The sequence below is a fragment of the Callospermophilus lateralis genome, chromosome 18, assembly GCF_048772815.1.
Source record: "Callospermophilus lateralis isolate mCalLat2 chromosome 18, mCalLat2.hap1, whole genome shotgun sequence".
Taxonomy (NCBI): Eukaryota; Metazoa; Chordata; class Mammalia; order Rodentia; family Sciuridae; genus Callospermophilus; species Callospermophilus lateralis.
In genome coordinates, this window is record NC_135322.1 from 12330262 (window position 1) to 12357480 (window position 27219).

The window sequence follows — 27219 nt, forward strand, 5'->3', positions numbered from 1 at the left end:
TCCTCGCACCTCCCCCTCGTGCCGCTACCGCCGCCACTGAGAGGAGCCACCGGCGACGCCAGAGCCGAGAATCCAGGTGAGTCGGGGCCCTGGGTCTAAGATGTTCCTGGTGTCCAGAGAGACGCACAAGGAACAGCCCTTTCCGACTTTTTCTCCTCGCCCGGGTTCTTTGGTGCTCTGGGCACTCTGTCACATGGGAGTTGTAGTCTGCCTTGTACTGTCGACTACCGGCTGGAGACGTGAGAAGACTACTATTCCCAGCAGGAATTGCGACTAGCCAGTCAACAAACGCTCGGGCCACGCCTTCTAAAGCCTGCTCATTGGAGAGTCCGTTCCTTAGCCCCTCCTTCGTTCATTTAATTGGCTACTGTCCCTCACAGAGGTTGGGTTCCGGCCTAGAGTGCATGGTGATTGGGTACTGTATTAGTCATTGGGCACTAAACTGACCTGCAATTGGTCAAGACTAGTGTCCATCACTTGTTGTAGGGCCGGGCTCTAGGCAGATCAGGCGGTCGTAGGCTCAGGTTGGTGTCGGTCCCGGAGGGAGGCCGGTCTTGGATTTTGGCCCTTCCTCCTAGCGCTGCCGCAAGGGCACGATTGGTCGTTGCGAGCGTCGCTCGTCGCTAGGAGGCGGAGCCGACTAGGCTGCGAATATCTATTGGACTAGGCTGGCGCCAGTCAGCGGGGTTGTGACCGCTGATTGGCTGGTCACTCCAGCTGTTGCAGGTCCATTCACCATTTTGTGTGTTGGAGTAAAAAAAAAGGGAGAATCGAGAGGGAGAGCTGGAGGGGGGGCGGGGAGGGACCGGACCGGACCAAGCCGGGGCCACGGCCCCCCGCCCCGAAACCTCGCCGAGTTCAAGGTGAGGGGCGGGGCCGGGGCTGACATGGGCAGCGGTGGTGTGGGGGACTGGGGGTCGAGGGGGGACAGGTGGCAGAACACGAAAAAGGGGGTATAGGGGGAAAGAGGTGGGAGGAATGGTGGGAAGGGGACACGGAGTGGAAGAAGTGGTGGAGAGAGGAGTGATAGAAGAGGGTTGATTGGGGGGGAGGGGTGGTAGGCAGAGAACCGGTAACAGGAATGGAGGGGTGACAGGACTGGATCAGGGTGACAGGGGGAGGGAGGGGACAGAGTTGGAGGGGGTGACAAGGAGAGGTGATGGAGAGAGAAGGTGTCAGGTCCAGAGATGGCTGACAGGAGGGTGACTGGGAGGAATAGGTGACAGAGATAAATGGAGGTGCCAGGGAGAGGGTAACAGAGGAGGGGCCTTAGGGCCTGTGAGGAGAGAGGTAGAGGTGGTGACAGGATAGAAAGAGAGTGGCAGAGAAGCTGGTGCCAGGAAGGTTGATGGGAACAGAGGGAATGAGACTCCAGAGAGCCAGGCCTAGGCTGGCCTGGGCTTCAGGAGTTGCTGCTCAGATCCTGAGGGAGGGGAGGACCCTGAGTGGGAGTTTTCCAGAGTGGGGTGGATGGGAAGAAAGCAGGCCCTTGGGAAAAGAAAGAGGCTTAGCTTCTGGGGTGAAGAGGGTGGGCTGGGCAGCAGGGTCTAGGGGTGCCTGGCTGTGGTTGTAGGCCCAGGGTGGGGTATCTAAAGGTTTGTGTTTAGACAGGACTGGGGCCAGATCTCAGTCCCCAGAAATGTTGCTTAGCCCATCAAAGGGGAGAAGGTGGTGATGGCTGTTGAACTGCTGGGCACTTGGGTGCCATTCCCTGGCCTTCTATGCTTTGCCTATGAGGATCACAGAATTGGACCATAGAAGGGACAGGCCTGGGACTACAGGGTCCGTAGGAGGAACAGGGCCCAAGTAGGAGAACATGAGGCCAGGGATCCCTGGGGAGCCTGAAGACTGTCGGGGTGCCTCTGACTGTGTTTATCTTCTGCTCCTGGGCCCTCCCAACCATCCTGGAAGCCCTGGAAGTCACATTCTCAAAGTGACTTGAGAGTAAAGTTGTTTCCCTTTCTCAGGGCAGCTTGAAAGGGGGCGGGCAGTAATGACTGTTCAGGAAGTGGGTGAGGTTGGTTTGTTGGGCTTGTCCTGCTTTTTTTGACCTTATCCTATTTATCCCCACCTGGATTTGGAGGGCATATTTGGCGACCGCCCGGGTGGGGGAGCAGCCTACTGGGCCATACTGTCAGAGCCAGCCCAGTCAGGGCTGAGATGCATGCAGGCCAGAAGGAGGGGGCTGGGCTTGTGGGTATCACAGTTGTGCTGTGGGGGAGGGGCAGGTTCCTGTCCAGTGGGTCAGAGAAACCCTGGAGTACAGCTCTGTGTCCCACTGTGTGATGACTGATGACATGAGTGTGTGCCTGTGTTTGTTTGCGTACATGTGCTTATGCATGGCATTGTGGCAGCACTGGCTGTGAGCTCTTGCCCCAGATATGCCCCTGGTTGCTCCCTGCCAGGATCCGGGGAGATGGCTGTATCTGGCAAGCTTGAGGTGCAGATCAGAGTGGGCAGCCATCCTTTGAGACTCTCTTTACCCACTCCTTTCCACAGTGCCTGGCCATGCCCAGCTGCCCAGAGGGATGGAGGGAAGGTAGAGGGAGAGAGGCTCACATCACAGCCCAGTCATCTCCTTTTCTCTGGCCTGGTGCTTATATATGTGTGTGCATTTGAGTGTGTGTACTCTCTGGATGGTGACAGTGAGACTAAGCATGCCCTCTGGATCATGTGACAGGCAGCACACTGAAATGGTGAGGAGTGCAGATTCTGGAGGCAGATTGCTTGAGTTCAGACCCTAGCTTTGCCATTTCCTAGCTGGATGATCTTGGTCAAGTTGCCTAATCTCTCTGTGCCGTTTGTTTCCTCAAATATAAAATAGGGCTGACAGTAGCACCCACCTCTTAGGGTTGTTGGATGAAATGAGTTAGCAAAGGCAAGCTTAGCACAGGGCTCAAGACAAAGCGGTGCTCCATAGGTGTGAACTGTCAGTGCTCCTCACATCCTCTTGGGGCTGTTGGAGCACGTGCATGCACATTCTGTGTCCTCTGCAGAGAGCAGGTATATGTGAGTGTTCCCCAAGGAGCCAGAGTGTATATGCTCAGGCGATGCAAGTGCCAGTCTGTATCTGGGTGCCAGCTAGGGCCCACATGAGTTGAGAACAGCCAGGGAGAAGGCCCTGGGGATCATGGACTTGAGGCAGTGGACTCAGCAAGTAAGAAATATTGGGGGACACTGGGTCTGAGGGGTTTCCTAAGTTTCTCCCAGTGATCCCCGTCTGCTCTCCCATGTTGCAGGTGGACAAAAGATGAAGCCAATGAAGAAAGCATGCACTGGCCTTTCAGGTCCTGGCAGTGGCAACAAGTCCCCACCAGCCACCAGGGCCAAGGCTCTGAGGCGGCGAGGGGTTGGGGAGGGTGACAAGCCAGAGGAGGAGGATGAAGAGGCACAGCCACAACAGCAACTGGGGCCAGAAGAGGCTGAAGAAGGCGAGGAGGAGGAGACTGAGCGGGGCCTTGGGGCTGAGGGGCCACCCCAAGAACTACACCCCAGTGACCCAACCCCAGGTCCAGCTGAGGACCCAAAGGGGGATGGGGAGGCAGGCCGCTGGGAACCCTCACTCAGCCGTAAGACAGCCACATTCAAGTCTCGTGCGCCCAAGAAGAAGTATGTAGAGGAGCATGGGGCTGGCAACAGTGGGGTGGCTGGGGTCCCTGAAGAACAAGAACGAACCCCTGAGGAGGCCAGCACCTTGGGTGTGCCTCCACGGCTACCCACCTCCACCCGTTCTTCCTCCACTGACACAGCCAGTGAGCACTCAGCCGACCTGGAGGATGAGTCTGTTGAGGCTTGTGGTCCAGGTCCCTGGCCCCCTGGAGGCACCAGTGGCGGCTATGACTTGCGGCAGCTGCGGTCCCAGCGGGTGCTGGCTAGGCGTGGTGATGGCCTCTTCCTGCCTGCTGTGGTGCGCCAGGTGCGCCGAAGCCAGGACCTAGGTGTGCAGTTCCCTGGTGACAGGGCCCTGACTTTCTATGAGGGGGTGCCAGGTGGTGGTGTGGATGTGGTTTTGGATGCCACACCACCACCAGGTGCACTGGTGGTGGGTACAGCTGTCTGTACCTGTGTGGAGCCTGGCGTGGCTGCCTACCGTGAGGGTGTGGTGGTGGAGGTGGCTACTAAGCCAGCTGCCTACAAGGTCCGCCTCAGCCCTGGCTCAGGTGCCCTACCACAGCCCCAGCAGCCGCTGCATCATGAACCTGAGGAGGCTGTGTGGGTGGCTCGCTCTAGCCTTCGCCTGTTGCGGCCACCATGGGAACCTGAAGCCCTGCTGAGGAAGCCCCCCATAGGCCCTGAGGAAGAGCAGGCCGAGGCTGGGTCTGCCCTTCCACCCTGCCCTGCTGCCATGGACCCCAAACAGCCCGAGGATGCTGAGGTCTCCAAGATCAGCTTTGGTGGCAACCTTGGGGCTCACTGTGAGGAGGGTGAGGAGAAGCACCCACCAGCCCTGGGCACCCCAGCCCTGCTCCCACTGCCCCCACCCCAACTCCTGTCACCTCCCCCCAAATCCCCAGCCTTTGCTGGCCCTGGCCGCCCTGGTGAGCAGCCCTCGCCCTGCCAGGAGGGGAGCCAGGGTGGCAGCCGGAGTAGCAGTGTGGCTTCACTAGAGAAGGGGGCTGCGCCAGCAGCCCGAGCCCGCACACCACTGACGGCTGCCCAGCAGAAGTACAAGAAGGGCGATGTCGTCTGCACACCCAATGGAATCCGGAAAAAGTTCAATGGCAAACAATGGCGGCGGCTGTGTTCACGAGATGGCTGCATGAAGGAGTCACAGAGGCGGGGCTATTGCTCACGTCACCTGTCCATGCGGACCAAGGAGATGGAGGGCCTGGCTGATGGTGGGCCCGGTGGGGCTGGGCGACCAACTGGCGTGGCGGCCCGTGAGGGCAGCACCGAGTTTGACTGGGGTGATGAGACATCAAGGGACAGTGAGGCCAGTAGCGTGGCAGCCCGGGGAGACTCACGCCCACGCCTGGTGGCCCCCACTGACCTGTCTCGCTTTGAGTTCGACGAGTGTGAGGCCGCTGTGATGCTGGTGTCCTTGGGAAGTTCCCGCTCGGGTACACCCTCCTTCTCACCCGTTTCTACGCAGTCACCCTTCTCGCCTGCCCCGTCACCCTCACCCTCGCCACTCTTCGGCTTCCGCCCTGCCAACTTCAGCCCCATCAATGCCTCTCCAGTCATCCAGCGCACTGCTGTTCGCAGTCGCCATCTGAGTGCCAGCACCCCTAAGGCAGGCGTTCTGACACCACCAGACCTGGGTCCCCACCCACCACCGCCTGCCCCTCGAGAGCGCCATTCCTCTGGCATTCTACCCACTTTCCAGACCAACCTAACCTTTACCGTGCCCATCAGCCCTGGGAGACGAAAGACTGAGCTGCTGCCCCACCCAGGGTCATTGGGGGCCCCTGGCACAGGGGGTGGAGGAGCTGCCCCAGACTTCCCCAAGGGCGACAGCTTAGACTCTAGTGTGGACTCGGTGTCCCACACACCTACACCCTCCACACCGGCTGGCTTCCGGGCCGTATCACCTGCTGTGCCCTTCTCTCGCTCCCGCCAGCCTTCGCCATTGCTGCTGTTGCCCCCACCTGCCGGCCTAACCTCGGATCCAGGGCCCTCAGTTCGCAGGGTGCCTGCTGTGCAGCGGGACTCACCTGTCATTGTCCGTAACCCTGATGTGCCGCTGCCCTCCAAATTCCCTGGGGATGTGGGCACTGCTGGTGAGGCACGGGCTGGGGGACCTGGGCGGGGCTGCCGTGAGACCCCAGTGCCCCCTGGGGTGGCCAGTGGGAAGCCTGGCCTGCCCCCACCTCTGCCGGCCCCTGTGCCCATCACCGTGCCTCCAGCTGCGCCAACTGCTGTGGCCCAGCCGATGCCCACCTTTGGCCTGGCTTCTTCACCCTTCCAGCCTGTGGCCTTCCATCCCTCACCTGCTGCCCTGTTGCCTGTCCTGGTGCCCAGCAGCTATACCAGCCATCCTGCCCCCAAGAAGGAAGTCATCATGGGCCGGCCTGGAACAGGTAAGAGGGCAGGTGGGTGGGCTGGGCAAGGGCTAACTTTGAATTGGCCTCTTCAAGGTTTTGTGGAGAGGCTGGCTTCCTCTCTGCTCAGATGTTGCTGTATATGCCTCAGGCAGGGGACTGGACTTTCAAGGTTTGATGTGTGTTTCCAGATGCTGCCTATTATGGACCATGCTATCAAGGGGTCCATCAATCAGCAGTTCTCTATTGAATGTACACTCCATGTCAGGCCCCTGTTGGGGCTGATAATCATGGTGACAGTTCCCATGTCCTGGACTGGGCAGGGGCATCTCTGTGATAAGCACTGCATGTGGGTTATCTCAACAAGTTTTCACACCCATTCCATAATATAGCATTCACATACATGTCCTATTCTAAACACTTGTAAAATGTTAGCTCCTTTTATTTGTATAACAACTCCAACAGGAGGCTGACATGATTATTCTGGTTTTTTTTTGTTGTTGTTGTTGTTTTTGAGACATGGTCTCGCTAAGTTGCTCAGGTCCTCATTAAGTTGCTGAGGCTGGCTTTGAACTTGCACTCCTCTGCCTCAACTCCTGAGCTGCTGGGATTACAGGCATGTGCCAATGAGCCCGGCCTGTTTATTCTTGTTCAGAAGAAACTGAGGCCAAGTAAGTGGCTTGCCCAGGGTCTCATGACTAATGAATCCTGGAGCTACCCTTCAAACCTAGGGAGACCAGCTTATGACCACTGGATTGTAATACTGTTTTGCAGATGGAAAAACCAAGGCTTTAACAGGTCCTTTCCAGGCAGTGGCAGGACCAAAGACTGGAGCCCATTAAACATTTCAGATGTGGTCAGTACCATGGAGGGAGCCAGGGTGTGCTGCACATCCCTCCAGGTGTGAATCCAGTCTGGCAGCCCTTGGGTCAGAGTGGGTAAACCAAGAGTTATCTTAATTGATGAGTCCAAACCAGCAACTCTAGGGTTGGAAGAGCCTCCTGAAGGAGGCCTGTGAGAAGGCTCCAAGGTGGAAGGAGGACAGCCTAGGAAGAGAGGGGAGGAAGTCTGTGGCTGCAGGGCTGAGGCTGGGGCTGGAAGAGTGGCACTTCTGAGATGGTGCTGGAGAGCCAGGGGTCCAGACCAGCTTGGGCCTTTAGGAGCAACTCAGAGCAAGGATGACAGAACTGTCACCAGCCCTAGCACCATTTTATTTATCTATTGTTGGCACAAGGCCTCCTCTTTGTCTATCTGTCCCCAGCCCTGTGCTGGATGGTGCTGTGGACACATCCCTGCCCTCACATGGCTCACAATCCCTGGAGTCAACAGACCTATAATGGACAGTGACAGTCTAGCACAGTCAGGGATAGGCTGGGGGAAGCCCAGGAGGCCTTGGAAGCCAAGAGAAGATGCTGATCCAGCCTGAAAATTCAGGAAAGGCTTCTTGGAGCAGGGACCCGAGGCCTGTGAACTAAAACCTGAAGGCTCTACAGGTGTGAGCAAGGCTAGGTAGGCAGGCAGAAGGAAGAGTTTGGGCAAAGATTTAAAGGTGGAAGGACATAATTACAGGACGTTGAAGTCAAGGGCTATGGATGGTGGGTGAGTGTTGGGATGTGCAGCTGTATTAGAAAGCAAGGGTCCAGTTGCAGAGGGCCATTAGAAGACTTGTGAACTTTATCCTGAGAGTACTAGGAAGTGTAGAATGTTTTGAGCGTATTCAACCACAGCTGTACCAAATCCCTGAGACCAGAGGCAGGGTGACCATGGAAGAAGGAAGGTGTGGATGTGGGTAGGAGTTGCTGTAGCTTCAGCTGGGAGGGGGCCAATCCAGGATGGAACCAGGCCCTGCCTTCACACAGCTCCAGCCCAGGCCTGTCTCCAGAGCCAGGGCACAGGGCATAGGCTATGCCTACTCCCCAACTCACATTTTGAGGTAGTCAGCACTGTGTTTCACCCCTCCCTTGACCCTTGCATTTGTTGTTGTAGTTGATATGAGCAAAATTCCTCAGAAGTAAGCATGACAAGATTTCTGTCTTTGGGCAGAAGAAGAAACTGAAGTAGAGGGTCTCCAACCACCCCTTCACTACCCACCGCCCACACACCCACAATCCCTTCACTGGCCCTAGAGCATTGTCTCAGATGACCCTCACTGCTGCAGAGTGGGGAGGGTTGGCACTGCTGCCGGTGATGCTGAGGCCTCCCAAGCAGGTGCTTTTACCATCATTTTCCAGAGGTCAAAAAGTAAGTCATCCCGTTTGAGGTCTCCAGCCAGGGAGGGGCAGGCCCAGACCTTGAACCAGGTCTGCCAATCACCATATTGCACTAAGAGCTAGTAATGACTTACTGAGCACTGGGGTTGCCTGTGCCTCATAAACTGTTCCAGATCCCTGCTGAGCTTTTCATGATTGAGTCCTTGAAACGCCCCCTGGAGGTCAGTTCCATTGGCCAGAGAAGGAAACTGCAGTCCAGAGAGGTCACCAAGCTAAGAAGCAAGCCAGGATTTGATCTCAGGCTATCTGACCCAAGATCTCAGGCTTTTAAGCACTATCAATAATAATAGTAAAAACAATAATAAACCTTTTTTTAATTGAGCATATAGCATGTGCTCAACCCCAGGCTTGGGGACATTTAATCAAATCCACCTGATGCTGTGAAGCAAGGATTACCAGCTCTATGGTCCAGGGATAGAACTGAAGTTCAGAAAAACGAGGCCCTTTGTTGGAGGCTACCTGGTCGTCAGAACTTGTCCAGTTCCTGTCCTGGCAGTTCTGAACAGCGCCTCCCTGACAACACTCATGCTGAGGTATCCAGGCTGTACCCCCCCCCCCCCAGCCAGCTGGCCCTTTCATTCTTCTCCCAGAGACTTCTCTAAAACCTTGGGAGGTGGGTACCTTGGGACCTCCTCCCTCTCAGGCCCAAATAGAGCAGACTGCCTCCATTGGCACAGTGAGACCATAGTCCTGGCCCCCTTTACCCACCTGTGCAAGGGCCCTACCCTCCATTGGAGGGTAGCAGGTGTGAGGGGGTGGCCCAGGGCAGCCTGCCTGCTCCTGCCCCCCGCCAGGCATTTGCTTCCTCTGGGGGATGTGCTGGGGCAGGCTGCCGGCATTCTCTGCATTCTGTGCATGGCATGGCTAGCCAGCTGCCTTTGCCACCTCCTTCTGACTATTCCCGCCTGCTCTCAAGGAGAAGAACCCCACCCAAGCCTTTAGTCCCAGCTTAGGAGGCCAGATGTCTCAGTTCCATTCCTGGCGTGGTCTCCCTGCCAGCTCCAGCTTCCTGCATGGCTTCCCTTTATTGACAAGCATTGCCCCTCCTCTGGACTTCTGTCTCCCTTCAAACCACTGTATGTCTGTCTTTCCCCTGGGTTCCTACATGTCCCTGTTCTCTTATTTCTCTATTTCTGTATCTCTCTTGAACCTCAGGCTGCCTGAGTGAGTCTGGCTTTTTACCTTTGTGGGTTTGTCTCTCTCTAGACTTCAGTCCTTGTTAGAGCTTCCAGCCCAAGCTGTTTTGGTTCTCAGTCTTAGGGTCCTCTCTCCCTGGGCTTGCATGGCCTGACCCCTTGGCTCTCTCCTAGTCTTTACACATTGTTGCTGCCCCCATCCCAAACTCACACCCCATCCTACACACATGCACACAACGCATACACACACACACACACACACACACACACACACTTTTTTGGTACTAGGGATTGAACCCAAGGATGCTTAGCCAATGCACTACATCCCTAGCCCTTTTTGAGACAAGATCTTGCTAAATTGCTTTGAACTTGGCAATCCTCCTGCCTCAGCCTTCCAAGTCACTGGGATTACAGGTATGCACTATTGTGCCTGGCTCTATGATCTTATTTTAAGTCAGTGAGCAACTGCTAAGCACCAGGTCCCCTATTCCTTCTTGGGAAGTGCTGGGAGGTTGTCTGGGCATGGGGGCCCCCCTCTTACTCCTTCACAAATCAACTGCCCACTGTTGTCCTCATAATCTCCAGAGAAGTGTTAGGCTCCATCTTGCAGTCATCCGGGCACCTGTTCCCCAGACAGGCAGGAAGGCGGGGGCTGTATGGGCCAAGCTAGGAGATCCGGCTGTGGAGGGTGGCAGGAAAGCAGCTCCTGTGGCCACCCACCTGCTAGAGGGCATGACCCAGATCAACCCCACCTCTGCCTCCCAGGGGATGCTTGTGGTGCCAACTTAGAGTCAAGGCAGTACCCATCAACTATAGCTGGGCAGGTAGGGTAAATGAGGCCTGGAGAGGGACTGAGGGTGTTGAGCCTGGGTCTCCTGACTCCCAAATCCAGGCTCTTCCTAGTACTAATTTCCATTTTTTCCTCAAACAGTTCTTTCTCAAATCAGTTCTTTCCTGCTACCTCTGCCAGGTCTAGGACTGAGCAGTCTTGGGACAAGTGCCTGGGGAAGGCAGATGTGATGATGGAGGCACAGAAAAGGATGAGCCAAAGGAAGTATTGACTATAGGGAATCCTGAGGATAGAGGCAACTCATTTGCTCATAGGGGCTTGAGAGGGAGGTTCAGGTAGACTTTTCATCGGAGGTGCCATTTGAACTGAAGTAGGAAGGATGAGCAGGTTTCAGAGTAGTGAAAGGAAGGACAGAGCAATCCAGGCCAAGGTAGGTTTATAAGCAAAGGTCAGGCGTGGTTAAAGTGCATGAACTCTTTGAGTGGCTAGCTAAGGCTGGAACCGACACAAGAACCCAGGCTTGGTGGAAGGGTGCCATGGACATGGAGGACAGGTCCAGCCAGGTCAGGCTTGAATGCCAGACTGAGAAGCTGGGGCTGTATTCTGGAGCCCTTAAATAGCCAAGACAGGGTTTAGAGCTGGGGAGGGAAGACGTGGGATCTAAGTGTCAAAGATCCCAGGAGACTGCTCTGGAAAAGGAAGGAGGCCCTAGTTTGGGAAGAGCTTGGGGGAGAGGACTGGAGGGGAAAGGACAATTCGTGAGGTTGCAGGGGCTTATGAGTCATTGGTGACTTAAAGGAAGAGACCCTTGCTCCCCCAGTTTAGCAGACCCCAGCACTAGGCCCTTGGAGGGGTCAGGCTGCCTCCTGGTGGCTGCAGGCCGCGGGGGAGGGGGGGGCAGCAGGTGCGCGCATGCGCAGCGGGGGGGGTTATGTCCCGGAGCCCCCGGCGCCCGGGCATTAATGGCTCCATTAGTGGCCAGGAGGGAGGCGCATTAGCGGCGGCGACGGGCGTCTGGCTCTCATTACCAACGGCGGCAGCGGTTGCACCACAGGCGGCTGGACCCTCGCCCACCGAGTCGCCTCCTCCGCCCGCACTCCATCCCTTGTTCCTGCCCCCCACCAGGTTACGAGCAGGGAACCCCGTTCCCCTCATTTAGGCAGAAGAGCCAGGCAAACGGGTTCAAATGTAGGTCGTGCCACCATCTGACTGCGAGATTACCCCCCCTCTGAGCCTGCTGATCGCGAAGTAGACAGAAACCGTGCACATGGGGCTTCGTAGATGCAGACAGGCACGGCGTGAGGACCGCGCCCTACCCCCGTCTGCACCTAGGGGTGCAGGTTCCCGCGCGCCTCAGGGCGTATGCCCCCCCCGGCGTGAGGCATCGGTCCTTCCCATTGGCTGACGTTGCACCCGCCGACCGCGGATTGGCCGAAGCCCATTCCCTCCGCCCCTGCGCAGTTAACCCTTGCGCGACTGCGTCTTCGTGCTGGGTGCCCCCACCCCCGGGCCCTGCAGACAGCTCGGGTGCCAGCTGGCCCGCGCCCCGCAGCGGCCCGCGTGGGTGTCAGGCCGGTAGGGCGGCCGCCCGCCTTCCCAGCACAAAGCGGCTTTGTGGGGCCTGCCGGGTTCTGGCTGGGGGCCAGGCAGCGAGTGGAAAATCTCGTGAGCGCTGGGAGGGGAGGGGAACACAGGGCGGCGCCCCCTCCTCCGCCCGGGCGTTGGCGCCTCCCTTAGCTCGCGCCGACCAGCCTTCGCAGTCCTGGCGCCTGTACACCCCTCTCTCTCTGCCCCGCACCTTTCCACCCACAAGGCCCTATCCCGCTTTTCATCCACATCCTGCCCTTCTTAGACCCTGGGGATTTTCCCTTGCTCCTTTCTCTTGCCTTTTTTCGCTCCTGGTTCTCCTGCCTACCCCAGCCCCACTCACACTGACTCACTGTGGCGCTATTTTTAGGTCCCTATCCCTGCTGAGCCTCACCAGCCCAATCCTGGGCTCGTTCCCCAGGCAACCCTGGCCATCGACGACGCCACCCGGGGTGTGTGTGTGTGTGTGTGTGTGTGTGTGTGTATGTGGAGAGCGGGTGAGGGGAGCTGGGGACACCCAGGCGGGGACTGGGCCTGGAGAGCAGGGTGGGGAGCCGCAGGCGGGGGCGGAGTGCCTTGCGGGGTCAATAAATGGGCCCGTAAGTTCAGAGCTTGTCTGCTAGTCGCCCTGCCTGTTAGCATCCCTAGCTGGTCGCCCCAGGCGTCTGGGCAGGTTCATGCCTGCACTAACCTTGGTGGCTGTTGGTGTCTCTGTCTGGGCTCCCTGTCCCCAGGCCAGGGTGGGGTGGTACTGTGTGAGCTGTTTAGTTTAGGGGTCAAACCTATGTGGAATTAGGAGTAGTTTACATCACAGTTCTGCCCAGTACCACTTTGAGTCACAGATGGCTATGTACCTCCTCTCAGACTGGGCTGGGGCCCTGGTTTGGGGAACCTTCTCAGTCTTTTCCAGCTAGGGAGGACCCAAGTAGGGTTGAGGATGGCTGGAGAGAGGGAGTTGTCTGGGGATAGGTCCTGCTCCCTCCCCTCCACTCCTAATCCACCCCCACCCAGGGTTCCTCCACCCTGAACAATAGAAGCTAAGTATAGGGCTGGCCCAGCGCCCAGTGCAGGGGGGCCCTTCCCGCCCGGATTCCTGCCCCTCCCTGCCAGGCTGGGCCCCCACTTGGTTGTACCCTGTCCCAAAAGGGGCCTCTTCTCATACTTTTTCCACGGGCACTGTGTATTCTAACAGATGTGCAGTCCTCCCAGATGTGTGGGGCCCTCTTTCCCTGCTGTGCCATGCCTGGCTCTTCTCTTCCAACAGAAGTGGGGGAGCATGGTTCCTCTGAGCTCTGTCCCTGAGCTTCACTGTAGTGGAGAAGGGGTTAACTTACAATAGGTGACTCACTCACCGGTGGGAAGAGGAGGGGGCAGTGGTGGGGAGATAGCAGGCCACATTGATTTCAGCCTCAATTTCTGCCTCACATTGCAGTCCCTGGGGCAGTGAGGTAATGGAGGGTCTGAGTCTGGGGCTGCATGGGGAGGAGGGGGCAGTCACCTAATAGTCCCTCTGGTAGCTCCTCCAGGCTCAAAGCCAAGTGTCTGGCCTTGCCATCTTTGGAGGTCAGAAGGCTGCAGACCTTTCTTTTGCCTCTTGATCAGGTTACCCAGTTTTTGCCCCATTTCCAAGTCTTCAGCTCGTTATGTAGATGGGGCAGGCTGGGAAAGGGGTTTACCTGCTCTTGTGGAAGTTCTGCCTGTGTAGGAGCCTAGTCTTGGTCCACCTGAGCCTGTGCAACCTTTACCTGCCCAGGTGTGAACTCAGGCCCCTACCTCTCCTGGGTGTGGTCTCAGGATCCCTCTTGGGTGATACAGGGCCTCTGCATCTTTGGTGGTTTCCAGACCCTTCCCTGTATCTCTGTGTACCTGCTCACATTTCTGTAGTTCACTAGTCTCTCTGTATCATTGATTGATCATATTCCTGGGCCTGTCTTTGGAATTCCCTGCTTGTGTCCATCTTGAGGCTTATTTTGAGTAAAGGCCAGAACACTTGAGTTTGAGCACTGGACTAGTATCATTCATTCTGCATGATCATAAACACTTTATCCAGCCTGACTCTCATTTTCTCACTAGAAAAACAGGCATAATAAAGCAAATTTCCCCAGGAGGCTGTGAGGATTCAGTGAACAGGAAAATACAAGCTCCCAGCACAACAACCCCAGTATTAACTTCCTTTCTTCCTCCTGGCCCTTTCCTCCCTTTCCTGGAGGTAGGATGTTGCAGGAGGGATAGCCAATTGTCCCCTGCTTTACACTGCTAGGTAGTGTCACAAGTGGTAGATGAGTCAGGCCTGGTAGCTGAGTGATGATGGTGCAAGGCCACAGTGCTCTGTACAACTGATGGGTCCTGGTACTTAAGTATGAATATAGTGTCTGTGAGGGTAAGTTTATAGAGTGTGGTGTGTTGGTGTCGGGGTATGAGTGCTAGGGAGGCTTTATGAGAATGTGTGTGGTTGTGTGGGAGGAATGTGGGGTGTGTGTAGTGGACAAGCAGTGACTGTGCTGAGGTCTGCCTGTTTGACGTGTTGTTTTGCAGGCTGGGGAGTGAGGCCATGGCCTCATATTAGGCAAATGCTGTTACACTGAGTGTGGAACTTGATATGTTAGTTTGTGATTCATGTGGGCTAGTGGAAGTGTGATGAAGATGTGTTGGTGAAGTATCATGACAGGGCATGTACAAAATGGGTGATTTAAAGAGTATGGGTGAGAATTGAGTGTGCACGATTGATGGGGAATGAAGGACCTTGAGTGTATGTTAGTACATCAGTTTGAGCAGGTGTACGGGGTATGATTTCGCGTGTGACAGTGTGGGTGTAAGACGGAGGGCATATGGTGCCCGTGCTGTGTGTGATAATGGGGTGTGGCATGGAAGTCTGTCTATGAGGAGTGTGTGCGTGTATAAGTTAGGAGGCATCAGGGATGGCTCGCCCACCCTACGCGATTTGTCTGCCCAGCGTGGCCGGACGCGCCCAGGCGAGCCGCGCGTGAGCGTTTCTTTTGGGAGCTGGACACATAGCACCATAGTCAACCCAGGGCCTCCGCAGCAGCGCAGCACCCCGAACCGCCCCCTGGCTCACTGCCTTTGCTGCAGTGCGCCCTCCTGCCACCCTCCTACCGCGGGCCCGCCCCCGGACGGCTCAGGGCCAACCGGAGTCCGCCCCGCCCTGCCTCTATTTGCATATGACTGACGTTCCCCCGGGGCGGCCAATGGGGGCGGGCGCGGCGGGGCCTGACCCGCGCGCGGCAGCGGCAGCCAATGGGATTATTCGCGGGGGGCCGGGCTTGCGCGGAAGGCCGCGGGGGAAGCGGGGAAGGGGCGGGGGGAGGCGCGGCGGGGGGAGGGGAGCGCGTAGTAGTGGCGGGGCGGGGAGGCGGCGGTGGTTCGGCGCGGGGCTTGCTCGGAGCGCACGGACACACACACGCTGGTCCTTCTGCCTGCCTGGGGCCGGAGGTCGACCAGGCTTTGAGCTGCGGGCCCAGGGCCTGGAAAGGCGGGGCGGGCGGCGCTAGCAGCCGGGGCGTGCGGGGCCAGAGCCGTTACCCGCCGGAGCTTCGAGGGAGGGAGGGAGCGAGAGAGCGAGCAAGCCAGCAAGCCAGCAAGCCAGCCAGCGGGGAAGGGAGGGGGCCGCCCCCGCGCACGCGCGCCGCGCCCCGCCCCGCCTGCCCCGCCCGCCGGACTCCGCGAGGGAGGAGGGAGAGGGAGGGGGCGGCGCCGATGGCCCCCGTGCCGCGCGCCCCGTGACGGCCCCCGCGCGCGCCGGGGGGCGGGGCGGGGCCGGCGCGCTCTGACCTCCCCCGCCCCCCGGGCGGCGGGAGGCAGGCGGCGCTGTGCGCAGGCGCGCCCGGCGGAGACCCCCGTGTGGGGCGGCCGGAGGGGGGCGGTGGGGGGGGGCATGCGGCGACGGCCTCCAGTTCCCCCCGGGCCCAAGCGGCGTCGGCCGAGGAGCCGGCTGCGGGCGGAGCGGCAACGGTCGCTGAGAGGTGCGAGCCCCTGCCGGGGCTCCCCCGTGCCGGACCATGTACTCGGCCCACAGGCCCCTGATGCCCGCGTCCGGCGCGGCCTCCCGTGGCCTCGGCATGTTCGGTCAGTAGCGCCGGGTCCCTGGACTGCAGGGGTCAAGGTGTCGGGGTGTTAAGTCTGGAATAACGGTGATGGGGCTGTAGTACGAGAGCCGTAGAGGCAGAGTAAAGGGGTACCGGGAAAGTTACGGAGCCCGACGGGGCCGAGCGGTTAGTAACGGCAGGTGGGAACGTGATGGAGCGATAGGAGTGAGAGGGGAGTACCTGGGGACAGCTGTTTTTAAGTGATGGGGTGAACGGGTCCGTGGTGAGATGGGAGGCGAGGGTGCAGAGTGTCTTTGGAGCCTGAATTAGAATCGGAGCTGCCTGAGACCTGCTGGTGGAAGGTGTGGAATCGGAAGGGGGAGGGTGCTTTGAGTAGTGGGCTCAGGATAAGCCTAGCTCGGGAAGTGAGACACTGTTGCTCAAAACAAGACTGGAGTGTTTGTGTGCACCTTGACAAAAAAGAGATACAGACTGGGACACCTGGAGAGTAGTGTACTAGAGAGGTTGTAGGACCAAAGGACTGCCCGCCATTGTCTGTTGAGCCCCTCTTTTCCCACTTCCTAGGAAAGGAGGAGGCCCTGATGAGATTTTGTGAAGAAAGGAACAGGTCTAGGTCCCTGAGGGCTGCTGTGTGGTTGGAGGGCTCAGCAGGCTTTTGGGGCCCCCAAGGGTAAGGGACAGGGTTGTCATTTAGTCTTGAGTATCCTCCAGTGCTGTCTTCCAGATCCCCATTTCTCTGTTCTTTGAGAGCTACTTTTTCTTTGTTAGTCCCTCAAAAATCAGGTCTTGAGGCCAATTCCTTACACGTAGCTCCCCCAGTCTAGGTTTCTGAAGGCATGGGGGGGGTCACCTCAGGTCAGGTTGATCTGGATCAAGGGGCTGCCTGGAATGATGGAGCTAGGGCTAGGGCGTTTCCCTCCTTTCCTCCTTGTCTTCCCCTAGCGGGGGCCTCTCTCCTCCAGTGCTCTGCTGGTTCCACTTCCCCCGGGGACCTGGGCAGTGAGAGGGGAAACCCCCTCCTGGCTAGGCTACCCAGAGGTCTAGCAGGGGCGGGTCCTGCTCAGGCCCGCCCTCCTGTGCCAGCTCGGGGAGCTGAAGGTTGGACCCCTGGGGTGGCCTCTTGGTGAGGGTAGTGTCTTCCTGTCTTAGCCTCAAGGAAACACCTGGCACTTTTTGCCTTTTCTGAGCAGAGACTTGTAACAGTTCTCTCCTTTGCCCTATTGTCTGTGCCTTTTCTTCTGAGTTTACCACACCCTCGCCTCTTTCTGGGCAAGGAGGCTGGATACTGGGCTGAAGATAAGCTTGGGGGTTTAGGGGAGGGAGAGAGGTTGGGAGGTTTCTTTATGGGCTCTGGAAGTCTCTGGGGAAGGGGGGAGAGCTGCTGGAGCCACCTGAGCCCCGCCCAGGAAGGGCAGGTTGGCCCTCTGGGGTCTTGGGGGAGGAAGTCCAAGAAGATCTTATATACCAGGGGCTGGTCTGTGTGAGACCCCCACAACCCTGAAAGGGGAGGGAAGACAGGGCCATCTGCCTCTGGAGAGGGAAAGGGAATTGTGAGCCCAATGTGAGGGGCTGTCAGATGGCAACATGAGGTGCTGGGAATGTGTTGTGACAGGCATGGGGGTCCCCAACCCCATAGAAGTTTTGGGGCATCAGGAGTGTGGAATGGCAGCTGAGTGACCTCATTTGTGGCAGGAGCCAGTCGTTCCTCTGGTCTGTTCCCTGGTGGCAGGGCTGGTGGAGGTGTGTGTGGGGGGAGTGGGTTGTGAGTACTATTCCCTTTTCTGCTTTTGTTTTCTTTTTTATAAATCTAGAGATCTTTCAGGGAGGAGTTTTTCCTGAGTGACATCTCACCAACAAGCCCCAAGAGGCTCTAGGGTTAGGGAAAGGGGTTGTAAGGAAGGGACAGAGCCACCTTGTCCAGGGTTGGGCAGAGCTTCAGCTGGGGGTCAGGGCCAAGTTCTCCTGCTACCCAGCTCACCTGTCTCTTTCCCACAGTGTGGACAAATGTGGAACCTCGCTCTGTGGCTGTGTTCCCCTGGCACTCCTTAGTTCCCTTTCTGGCACCCAGCCAGCCAGACCCCTCGGTGCAGCCGAGTGAAGCCCAGCAACCTGCCAGCCACCCAGTGGCCTCCAATCAGAGCAAAGGTGAGGGGTAGGGTTCTGTGGGAAGGCCTGTGGATGGGGAGAAGTAGGTAGTTCAGTGGCCCTCTGATGTACCTCTGTGTTTTCAGAACCTGCTGAGTCGGCAGCTGTTGCTCATGAGCAATCATCAGGAGGGACAGGGAATGCTGACCCTGGGCGACCTCCTGGAGCCACATGCCCTGAGAGCCCAGGGCCTGGACCCCCACATACTTTGGGGGTGGTGGAACCTGGTAAAGGTCCCCCTCCTACCACTGAGGAAGAGGCTTCTGGCCCCCCAGGAGAGCCCCGGCTGGATAGTGAGACAGAGAGTGACCATGATGATGCGTGAGTGCATCACAACTTGGGACAAGTTGGTGGGGGGAGAGGGTAGCCAAAGCCATGGTCCTCATTGTCCCTGATGCTCCCCCAGCTTCCTTTCCATCATGTCTCCGGAGATCCAGTTGCCTCTGCCACCTGGAAAACGTCGGACACAGTCCCTCAGTGCCCTGCCCAAGGAACGAGACTCATCTTCTGAGAAGGATGGACGCAGCCCCAATAAGGTGCCTCCTTTCTATCTGTTTTACTCATAATGTGGTCATCCAAGCATGTTTCCCTGGTCCTGACCACCTTGCTCTGGACTGTTTACTGTAGCGGGAGAAGGACCATATACGTCGACCTATGAATGCCTTCATGATCTTCAGTAAGCGGCACCGGGCCCTGGTCCACCAGCGCCACCCCAACCAGGACAACCGGACCGTCAGCAAGATTCTGGGAGAGTGGTGGTACGCCCTGGGGCCCAAAGAGAAGCAGAAGTACCATGACCTGGCCTTCCAGGTAATGCTTCCTCCTCTTGACTGTTCCTGATTTGCTCTGGTGGGGCGGGTAAATGAAGGGTCGCCCTGCCCTCTCCTGCCAGGTGAAGGAGGCCCACTTCAAGGCCCACCCAGATTGGAAGTGGTGCAACAAGGACCGAAAGAAGTCCAGCTCAGAGGCCAAGCCCACGAGCCTGGGGCTGGCAGGAGGGCACAAGGAGACGCGGGAGCGGAGCATGTCGGAGACGGGCACTGCCGCCGCCCCTGGGGGTTAGTCAGCCCCTTGGCTCTCCCACCCCGCCACCTCTCTCCCTGAGAGCTGCCAGCTACCTGCTTGCTTGCTCACTCCCTGCCCCAGCAGCATCTTTCTGCTTTGTTGCTTTTATTTGAGGAGCATTACCCATAAAGGAACTTGCAGTTGCTGTATGTGAAGGAGCCAGGGAGATACAGATGAGATATCCAAATAAATCTCATTACGAACTGCTGTTTATTGATCATTTTCTACATGCCAGACATCATGGGGCATGTGTTGTCTTGTACTCAAAACCACAGCCCTTTCCAGATGAGGAAACAGGCTCAAAAAGACAAAGTCATTTGTTTAAAGTCACCAACTGGTAAGCGGCACAGCCAAAATTTAAACTTCAGCTTGGTTGGTTCTCAAGACCATTGTTGGAACTGCTGCAGCTCATAATGCCCCTGATGTGCTGCTTCTACTTGACAAAAAGTATCTGGAGTGCCAGGCAGTGTTCTGGGGTGCTTTTTTGGTGTGATCTTTTGGATGTGATCTTCTTAACTCTTTGAGGGAGTGATATTACTGCCTCTCTGAGGTGAGAAAACTGATGCTCAGACAGGCCAATTGTTAGCCAGCCATTATCACAAGGATAAGTCTCCAGGCTTGCTTGCTCTTAGAAGGTCTGCCTCCCTGGGAATGGACTTGCTTCTTATAGCCCCGGAGGGCAAGAACCAGCAGGAGGGAGATGCTAGGCTGGTGGGTGATTTATTTTTCCTACCAGGTGGCCCAGGAATTCCAGCCTGCTTCTCCCTAGTATCTAGAATTATATGTGGGAGGATTAGCTAGTATAGATGCTGGTGAGAGGCTTCTTGCCTCTGTGACAGCCAGAGTTCCCCTTCTGCTTTACAGTGTCCTCTGAGCTCCTGTCCGTTGCAGCCCAGACACTCCTGAGCTCCGACACCAAGGCTCCAGGGAGTGGCTCTTGTGGAACAGAACGGCTGCACACAGTTGGGGGACCTGGCTCGGCCCGACCTCGAGCCTTCTCCCATAGTGGTGTACACAGCCTGGATGGTGGGGAAGTTGACAGCCAGGCACTGCAAGAGTTGACTCAGGTGTGGGGTGCAGCCACCAGGGGGCGGACGGAGGGCTTCCAAAAGCAATAAACCTGGCTGAACCCTTCCTGCCACTTGTCTTGCAGATGGTGTCTGGCCCCACGTCATACTCTGGCCCAAAGCCTTCCACCCAGTATGGCGCTCCAGGTCCCTTCACAGCCCCTGGTGAAGGAGGTGCCTTAGCAGCCAGTGGGCGGCCTCCACTGTTGCCCACCCGAGCTTCTCGTTCCCAGCGTGCTGCTAGTGAAGACATGACAAGTGATGAGGAACGCATGGTCATCTGTGAGGAGGAAGGGGACGATGATGTCATTGGTGAGCAGCGCAGGGCTGATAATCCTGCTGGTGACCCGAAAGCTGAGGGTTGGAGGGTGAGCAGAATCCAGGCTGATTGGCTCCTTATTTCTTTTTTACATTTGTTTATGACCACATGCCATCCATGCTGGTCATGCAGAGTGAACCCAACCCTACCCTCAAGGAAGCTATCATGCCAGGCAGGAGACCTGAGACACAGGCATTGTTGAGCATAGCACTAGATGCTGTTATACGTTACTCCTCCCCCAACATGCTTTTTAGGCTCCTCCAATTGGGCAGGTATTCGTTGTCCTGGGTTTAGGACTAGTGTCTTGGACAATACCACCAGCTTGGGGCAGTTGAGACTAGAGCCCAGGTTCCAGACTATAAACTCCTAGGCAGGCCTGCACCTAGCCCCTTGCCCACACTATTCTCTCTGTTTCCTTAGCTGATGATGGCTTTGGCACGACTGACATTGATCTAAAGTGCAAGGAGCGGGTGACTGACAGCGAGAGTGGAGATAGCTCTGGGGAGGACCCAGAGGGCAACAAGGTGAGGCTTGGTGCTGTTCAGTCACACAGGGGATGAGGGAGGTTAGGGTCTGGAAAGGGCAAGTTCCTACCCCCTTGGGGTTGGGTCGCAGCCAAGATGAATTGAGGCCTTCATCTGGCAGGGGTGTATTAGGCTGGCCTGGCCAACAGGCTTGCTGGGCATCTAGGGTTGTCCAGGTGTCTGCATTTCTTTTGACTTGAGTGTCTCTCTCTTTCTTCAACCCAGGGCTTTGGCCGCAAGGTGTTTTCACCAGTGATCCGTTCCTCCTTTACCCATTGCCGTCCAGCATTGGACCCTGAGCCACCAGGGCCCCCAGATCCACCTGCAGCCTTCAACAAAGGCTATGGTCCCACCCCATCCTCCTCCTCCTCATCACCTGCCGTCTCCTCAGCCTCGGTAGCCACCTCCTTCTCTCTGGGCTCTGGAACCTTCAAGGCCCAGGAGTCTGGTCAGGGCAGTGCAGCAGGACCACTTCGGCCTCCACCTCCTGGGTCTGGCGGCCCAGCTACACCTTCCAAGACCACCCGGTTCCTCCCAACGGATCCTGCCACTTTCCGGCGCAAGAGACCTGAAAGCGTTGGGGGCCTGGAGCCACCAGGTCCCTCAGTCATTGCAGCACCTCCCAGTGGGGGAGGAAACATTCTGCAGACATTGGTCCTGCCCCCAAACAAGGAGGAGCGGGAGGGCAGTGGGGCCCGAGTACCCTCAGCCCCAACCCCAACCCCATCGCTGGCCTATGGGGCCCCAGCAGCCCCCCTGTCCCGCCCTGCTGCCACCATGGTCACCAATGTGGTGCGACCTGTTAGCAGTACTCCTGTGCCCATTGCCTCTAAGCCCTTCCCCACCTCTGGCCGGGCTGAGGCATCTCCAAATGACACGGCAAGTGGCAGAACTGAAGTAGGCACTGGGTCTCGAGTGCCTGGGGGCTCCCCACTGGGTGTTAGCTTAGTGTATTCGGACAAGAAGTCGGCAGCGGCCGCCCCACCAGCCCCACACTTGGTGGCTGGGCCCCTCTTGGGCACTGTGGGGAAGGCACCTGCCACTGTTACCAACCTACTTGTGGGTACCCCAGGCTATGGGGCCCCTGCACCCCCTGCTGTTCAGTTCATTGCCCAGGGAACCCCTAGTAGTGGGACCACTGTGGGCTCAGGAGCAGGTGCTGGGAGTGGACCCAATGGGCCAGTACCCCTGGGTATCCTGCAACCAGGTGCCCTGGGCAAGTCTGGGGGAATCACCCAGGTACAGTACATCCTGCCCACGCTGCCCCAGCAGCTTCAAGTGGCACCTGCCCCAGCACCAGCCCCTGGGACCAAGGCAGCGGCTCCCAGCGGCCCTGCACCCACCACCAGCATCCGTTTCACCCTTCCGCCGGGCACCTCCACCAACGGCAAGGTCCTGGCCGCCACTGCACCCACTCCTGGCATTCCCATCCTGCAGTCTGTACCCTCCGCCCCACCCCCTAAAGGTGAGGCCTGGCCTGGGCAGCAGCAGGATTGGGGCTGTAGGCCTGTTTGGCTTTCTTGTAACCTTTCTCTTTCTTGCCTCTTAACTTCCAGCCCAGTCAGTTTCTCCTGTGCAGGCCCCGCCCCCAGGTGGCTCAGCCCAGCTGCTGCCTGGGAAGGTACTAGTGCCCCTGGCGGCCCCTAGCATGTCAGTGCGGGGTGGTGGGGCTGGCCAGCCGCTGCCCCTGGTGAGTCCACCTTTCTCAGTACCTGTGCAGAATGGTGCCCAGCCACCTAGCAAGGTAAGGGCATGTTAGCTATGGCTCCACCTTTCCCTCCTCTTTCTGCTGCATGTCAGTCCCTGTAGACCATCGTTTCTGCCTTCTCCTTTTCTGATTCTTTCTTCCTGGGGTTCCACCTTGCCATTTTTACTTCCTGTCTGTGTCGAGCTGTTTTTCTCAGTATCTTCACCTAATCTTTTTGTGTGTCCTCCACCTCTTTGACAGCTTTCCTATCCTGTCTTAATCCCAAATTCTGAAGTTCCCACTTTTGCTTAGCTCCCACCTAGGTGTCATTTCTTTCCTTCCCCCTCTTGGTCCTAGCTCACCTCAGCCTGTGGGTGCTTCTACCCACAGATTATCCAGCTGACTCCCGTGCCTGTGAGCACACCCAGCGGCCTGGTGCCGCCCTTGAGCCCAGCCACACTCCCCGGACCCACCTCACAGCCCCAGAAAGTCTTGTTGCCCTCCTCTACCAGGTGAGTACAGTTGAACCCTTCCCCAGAGACCAGGGGAGGGGTGGGATAGAGATGGCTCACCTCACTCTTCCTTTTTCCTTTCCCTATGGCAGAATCACCTATGTGCAGTCGGCAGGTGGGCACACGCTGCCCTTGGGCACCAGCCCTACATCCAGCCAGGCTGGAGCAGTCACCTCATATGGGCCTACAAGTTCTGTAGCTCTAGGTTTCACCTCACTGGGGCCCAGCGGCCCTGCCTTCGTGCAGCCCCTGCTCTCAGGTGAGGGGTGGCCTGGCAGGCAGTGCTGGGGACCCAGGGTGGGGCTGAGACAGCCTGGGCCCTGACTTGGTCCCCCACCTTTTGCTTGCTCTCTCTCAGCAGGCCAAGCCCCATTGCTGGCTCCCGGCCAAGTGGGCGTGTCACCTGTGCCCAGCCCTCAGCTGCCTCCTGCCTGTGCAGCCCCTGGAGGTCCTGTCATAACAGCATTTTATCCTGGCAGCCCTGTACCCACCTCCTCAGCACCCCTGGCCCAGGCATCCCAGGCACCCCCTAGCCTGGTCTACACTGTGGCCACTAGCACCACCCCACCTGCTGCCACCATTCTGCCCAAGGGCCCACCAGCTCCTGCCACTGCCACCCCAGCCCCCAGTAGCCCTTTTCCTAGTGCCACAGGTGGGTGTCAGACCAACTCAGGGCATGGTATGTTGGGAAACCCAGGGAATGGGCCCCCAGTTAGGCCTGGCTTAGCAAACACACTTCTACCCACCAACAGGCTCCATGACCTACAGCTTAGTGGCCCCCAAGGCCCAGCGGCCCAGCCCAAAGGCCCCCCAGAAAGTGAAGGCAGCCATCGCCAGCATTCCCGTGGGCTCCTTTGAGGCAGGTGCCTCTGGGCGGCCTGGCCCTGCACCCCGGCAGCCCCTGGAGCTTGGCCCAGCCAGAGAACCACCTGCTCCAGAGTCTGAGCTTGAGGGGCAGCCTACACCACCAGCCCCTCCACCACTCCCAGAGACCTGGCCTTCCACGGCCCGGAGCAGCCCCCCCCCACCCCTGCCTGCTGAAGAGCGGACTGGCACCAAGGGTCCTGAGACCATGGTGAGCATCCAGCAGCCCACAGGCGGGTTTCCCCTGGTGCTTTTCACTGCACTCTGCTCATTTTTGTTTTTTTGTTCTGCTCCTCATCTCTTTATGCCTGTTGGTGCTTCCTATTTTTTTATTGTATCCCTTCTCACCTGGGGCCTATGTCCTGGCCTTCCTGAGGCCACGGGACTGGATTTTCTCCCTGGTGTTGGGGTGTCTCAGCATTTATCTGTTTCTGGCCATTGCCCCCGTGCATCTGATCCCAGTGTTGTTCTCCCTGTCTGTCTGCATCCCAGGCCAGCAAATTCCCCAGCTCGTCTTCAGACTGGCGCGTCCCTGGGCTGGGCCTGGAGAGTCGTGGGGAACCCCCCACTCCTCCCAGCCCGGCCCCAGCTCCAGCCGCAGCCTCTGGTGGCAGTAGCAGTGGCAGCAGTGAGGGCAGCAGTGGGAGGGCGGCCGGGGACACACCAGAGCGCAAGGAGACGGCTAGTACCGGCAAGAAGGTGAAGGTGCGGCCCCCGCCCCTGAAGAAGACCTTTGACTCTGTGGACAAGTGAGCAGGGGCTGGGGTCCTTGGAGGAGTATGTGGGGTTGGTGGGAAAGAGGGCACCACAGGCCAAGGCAGGGGAAGTGATCCTGCCTGCCTTCCAGCAGGGTCCTGTCAGAGGTGGACTTTGAAGAGCGCTTTGCTGAGCTGCCTGAATTTCGGCCAGAGGAGGTGCTTCCCTCACCCACCTTGCAGTCTCTGGCCACCTCACCCCGAGCCATCCTGGGCTCTTACCGCAAAAAGAGAAAGAACTCGACTGGTAGGCAAGCACTGGCTGGTTCCTAGGTAGGTAGCGGAACAGATCTGGACCAATTTTACTGAGCTTGCTTATGTTTGGACAGACCTGGACTCAGCACCTGAAGACCCCACCTCACCCAAGCGCAAGATGAGGAGACGATCCAGCTGCAGCTCAGAGCCCAACACCCCCAAGAGTGCCAAGTGCGAGGGGGATATCTTCACCTTTGACCGCACAGGTGCAGGCACTGTGGGGACCCTAGGATCTGTAAGAGTGGTGTTGCGGGGGCAGTAGAGGAACAATGGAGTGGGTATTGCTGAGAGGAAGGACAACAAATCAAGAGTAAGTTCTGGAGACCAGGTCCCTAATCACCATGAGATTTTGGGTGGATCCTACTCTGACTCCCCTGTGAAACAGAATTCAAGGAGCATTGGTGGACACTTGGACAGTGGTCGGGAGACTTGGCTGCTGCTGTGACCCTAACCATGCTCCCTGTGCCCTCACAGGTACAGAAGCTGAGGATGTACTTGGGGAGCTGGAATATGAGAAGGTGCCATACTCATCACTGCGACGCACTCTGGACCAGCGTCGGGCCCTGGTTATGCAGCTCTTTCAGGACCATGGCTTCTTCCCATCAGGTATGTCTTGAAGTCTTGGGGGTTACTTGGACAGATCCTGTCTGTCTGTATACCTCATCCTGCCCTCTTTGCTTTCTGTCCCCAGCTCAGGCCACAGCAGCTTTCCAGGCCCGCTACGCGGACATCTTCCCATCCAAGGTTTGTCTGCAGTTGAAGATCCGTGAAGTGCGCCAGAAGATTATGCAGGCAGCCACTCCCACAGAGCAGCCTCCTGGAGCTGAGGCGTCCCTCCCTGGACCTTCCCCCACTGGCACCGCTGCTACCCCTGCTCCCACTCCCAGCCCTGCTGGGGGCCCTGACCCCACCTCACCTGGCTCGGACTCTGGCACAGCCCAGGCTGCCCCACCACTGCCTCCACCCCCAGAGCCAGGACCTGGACAGCCTGGTTGGGAGGGGGCCCCCCAGCCCTCTCCTCCACCCTCAGGCCCCTCCACAGCTGCCACAGGCAGGTGAAGGGTTCTTGAGTAGATCCCAGGGCCCACAGTACCCCCTCAGGACACAGAGTGTAGGTGGCAGGAATGGGGGTGCAGTGGGATGGTTACCTCCTTCCCAATAAAGCCATTTCGTCCTTTCCAGTTTGGGGCGGAATGAGGCCTGCTCCCATTGTATGTACTTCCTCCTCCCCAGCTCCCTCCCTGTGCTGGGGGGCAGCTGAGGGAAGCCAGGGCAGTCTCCTGCCACTGAGCCCCTGTATATAACCTGGAGCGTGTGACCTTCAGAGCTTTTCACTTGTACTTTATGCAAAATGGCTCACGTGAGGGCTGCAAGCTGGAGGGTAATGTGGGCCTTGGGCCACAGGGAGGTGCCTGTGGAGTAGGGGGGAGTTCATGCACCCCTTTTTTCCCCAGAGGGGCTGGACTCAGGTTAGTTTTGGGGGTTGGGGGCTCCTGCACTTTGCCACAGGCACGGGGAGGGTTCTCTCCCCACCCCCTCTGCCCTCCCAACTTGGGTTGTACTTTCTAAGAAGGTGATTTTCCCCTACGTTGCCCCCATCCCCAGAACAAAACATGTTGATCATGTGCAATATTTCTTACTGTGCCGAGAAGCCGCAATGACTGAGATTAAAGCTGTTTAACACATGTGTGTGGCTGCTTGCTTGGAAGGGGAAGGAGTGTTGTGCATTCCAGGCTGGTTCCCAGATGGTTGTGGAGCAGTGCGCTTTCCTACAAAGTGAAGGAGCAACTCCTAGACCACCCCAACATCAGAGGGACACCATGGACAGAGGTCCCTACCTCTAGATAAGGCAGCCTCTGCAGTCAGGGCCATTGTTTCCTCAGGGAACCTCATTACCCTTCTCAGCCACCCAGTGAGGAAGCTTGGGGAAGGCCTGAGATGAAGGGCTGCGAGAAAAGCAGTTCACACTTACCAGTCCAGGAATCTTATTCAAGAAAAAGGCCCCAAGACATCCTAGCTCACAAGTAGCACTTCAGGCCAATCTGTCCATCATACAGGGCTGTCCTCAGAGTGACCTCTGCTACCCCCATGTGGCCTGAGCCAGCACTGCAGCCACAGATGAGCCTCTTTGGGTTTGATCATTTTGGCTCAAGCCTGTGGACTCTTACTAAAGTACCAACCTGAGACACCCACCCATA

At 57.8% G+C, this 27219-nt stretch overlaps 1 protein-coding gene across 9 annotated transcripts; it reads left to right on the forward strand.

Annotated features, from left to right (window-relative positions):
* On the forward strand, positions 1 to 26706 carry Cic (capicua transcriptional repressor). Of its 9 annotated transcripts, none has more exons than XM_076839617.2 (21): positions 1 to 76; positions 3240 to 6020; positions 17824 to 17973; positions 18060 to 18294; positions 18380 to 18509; positions 18601 to 18783; positions 18866 to 19031; positions 19903 to 20105; positions 20192 to 20417; positions 20845 to 20948; positions 21174 to 22413; positions 22505 to 22692; positions 23026 to 23147; positions 23240 to 23406; positions 23506 to 23799; positions 23900 to 24222; positions 24504 to 24760; positions 24859 to 25013; positions 25096 to 25227; positions 25496 to 25627; positions 25713 to 26706. In XM_076839617.2, the coding sequence occupies exons 2-21, from the start codon at positions 3251 to 3253 to the stop codon at positions 26078 to 26080; spliced, it is 7545 nt and encodes a 2514-aa protein (XP_076695732.1). In that variant the 5' UTR covers positions 1 to 76; positions 3240 to 3250; the 3' UTR covers positions 26081 to 26706. The 9 variants fall into 9 exon arrangements, with proteins under 9 accessions (XP_076695732.1, XP_076695731.1, XP_076695733.1 ...); XM_076839616.2 differs by lacking the exon at positions 1 to 76 and adding an exon at positions 731 to 863; XM_076839618.2 differs by lacking the exon at positions 1 to 76 and adding an exon at positions 731 to 863 and having other exon boundaries at positions 24862 to 25013.
* Positions 26707 to 27219: the final 513 nt, after the last annotated feature.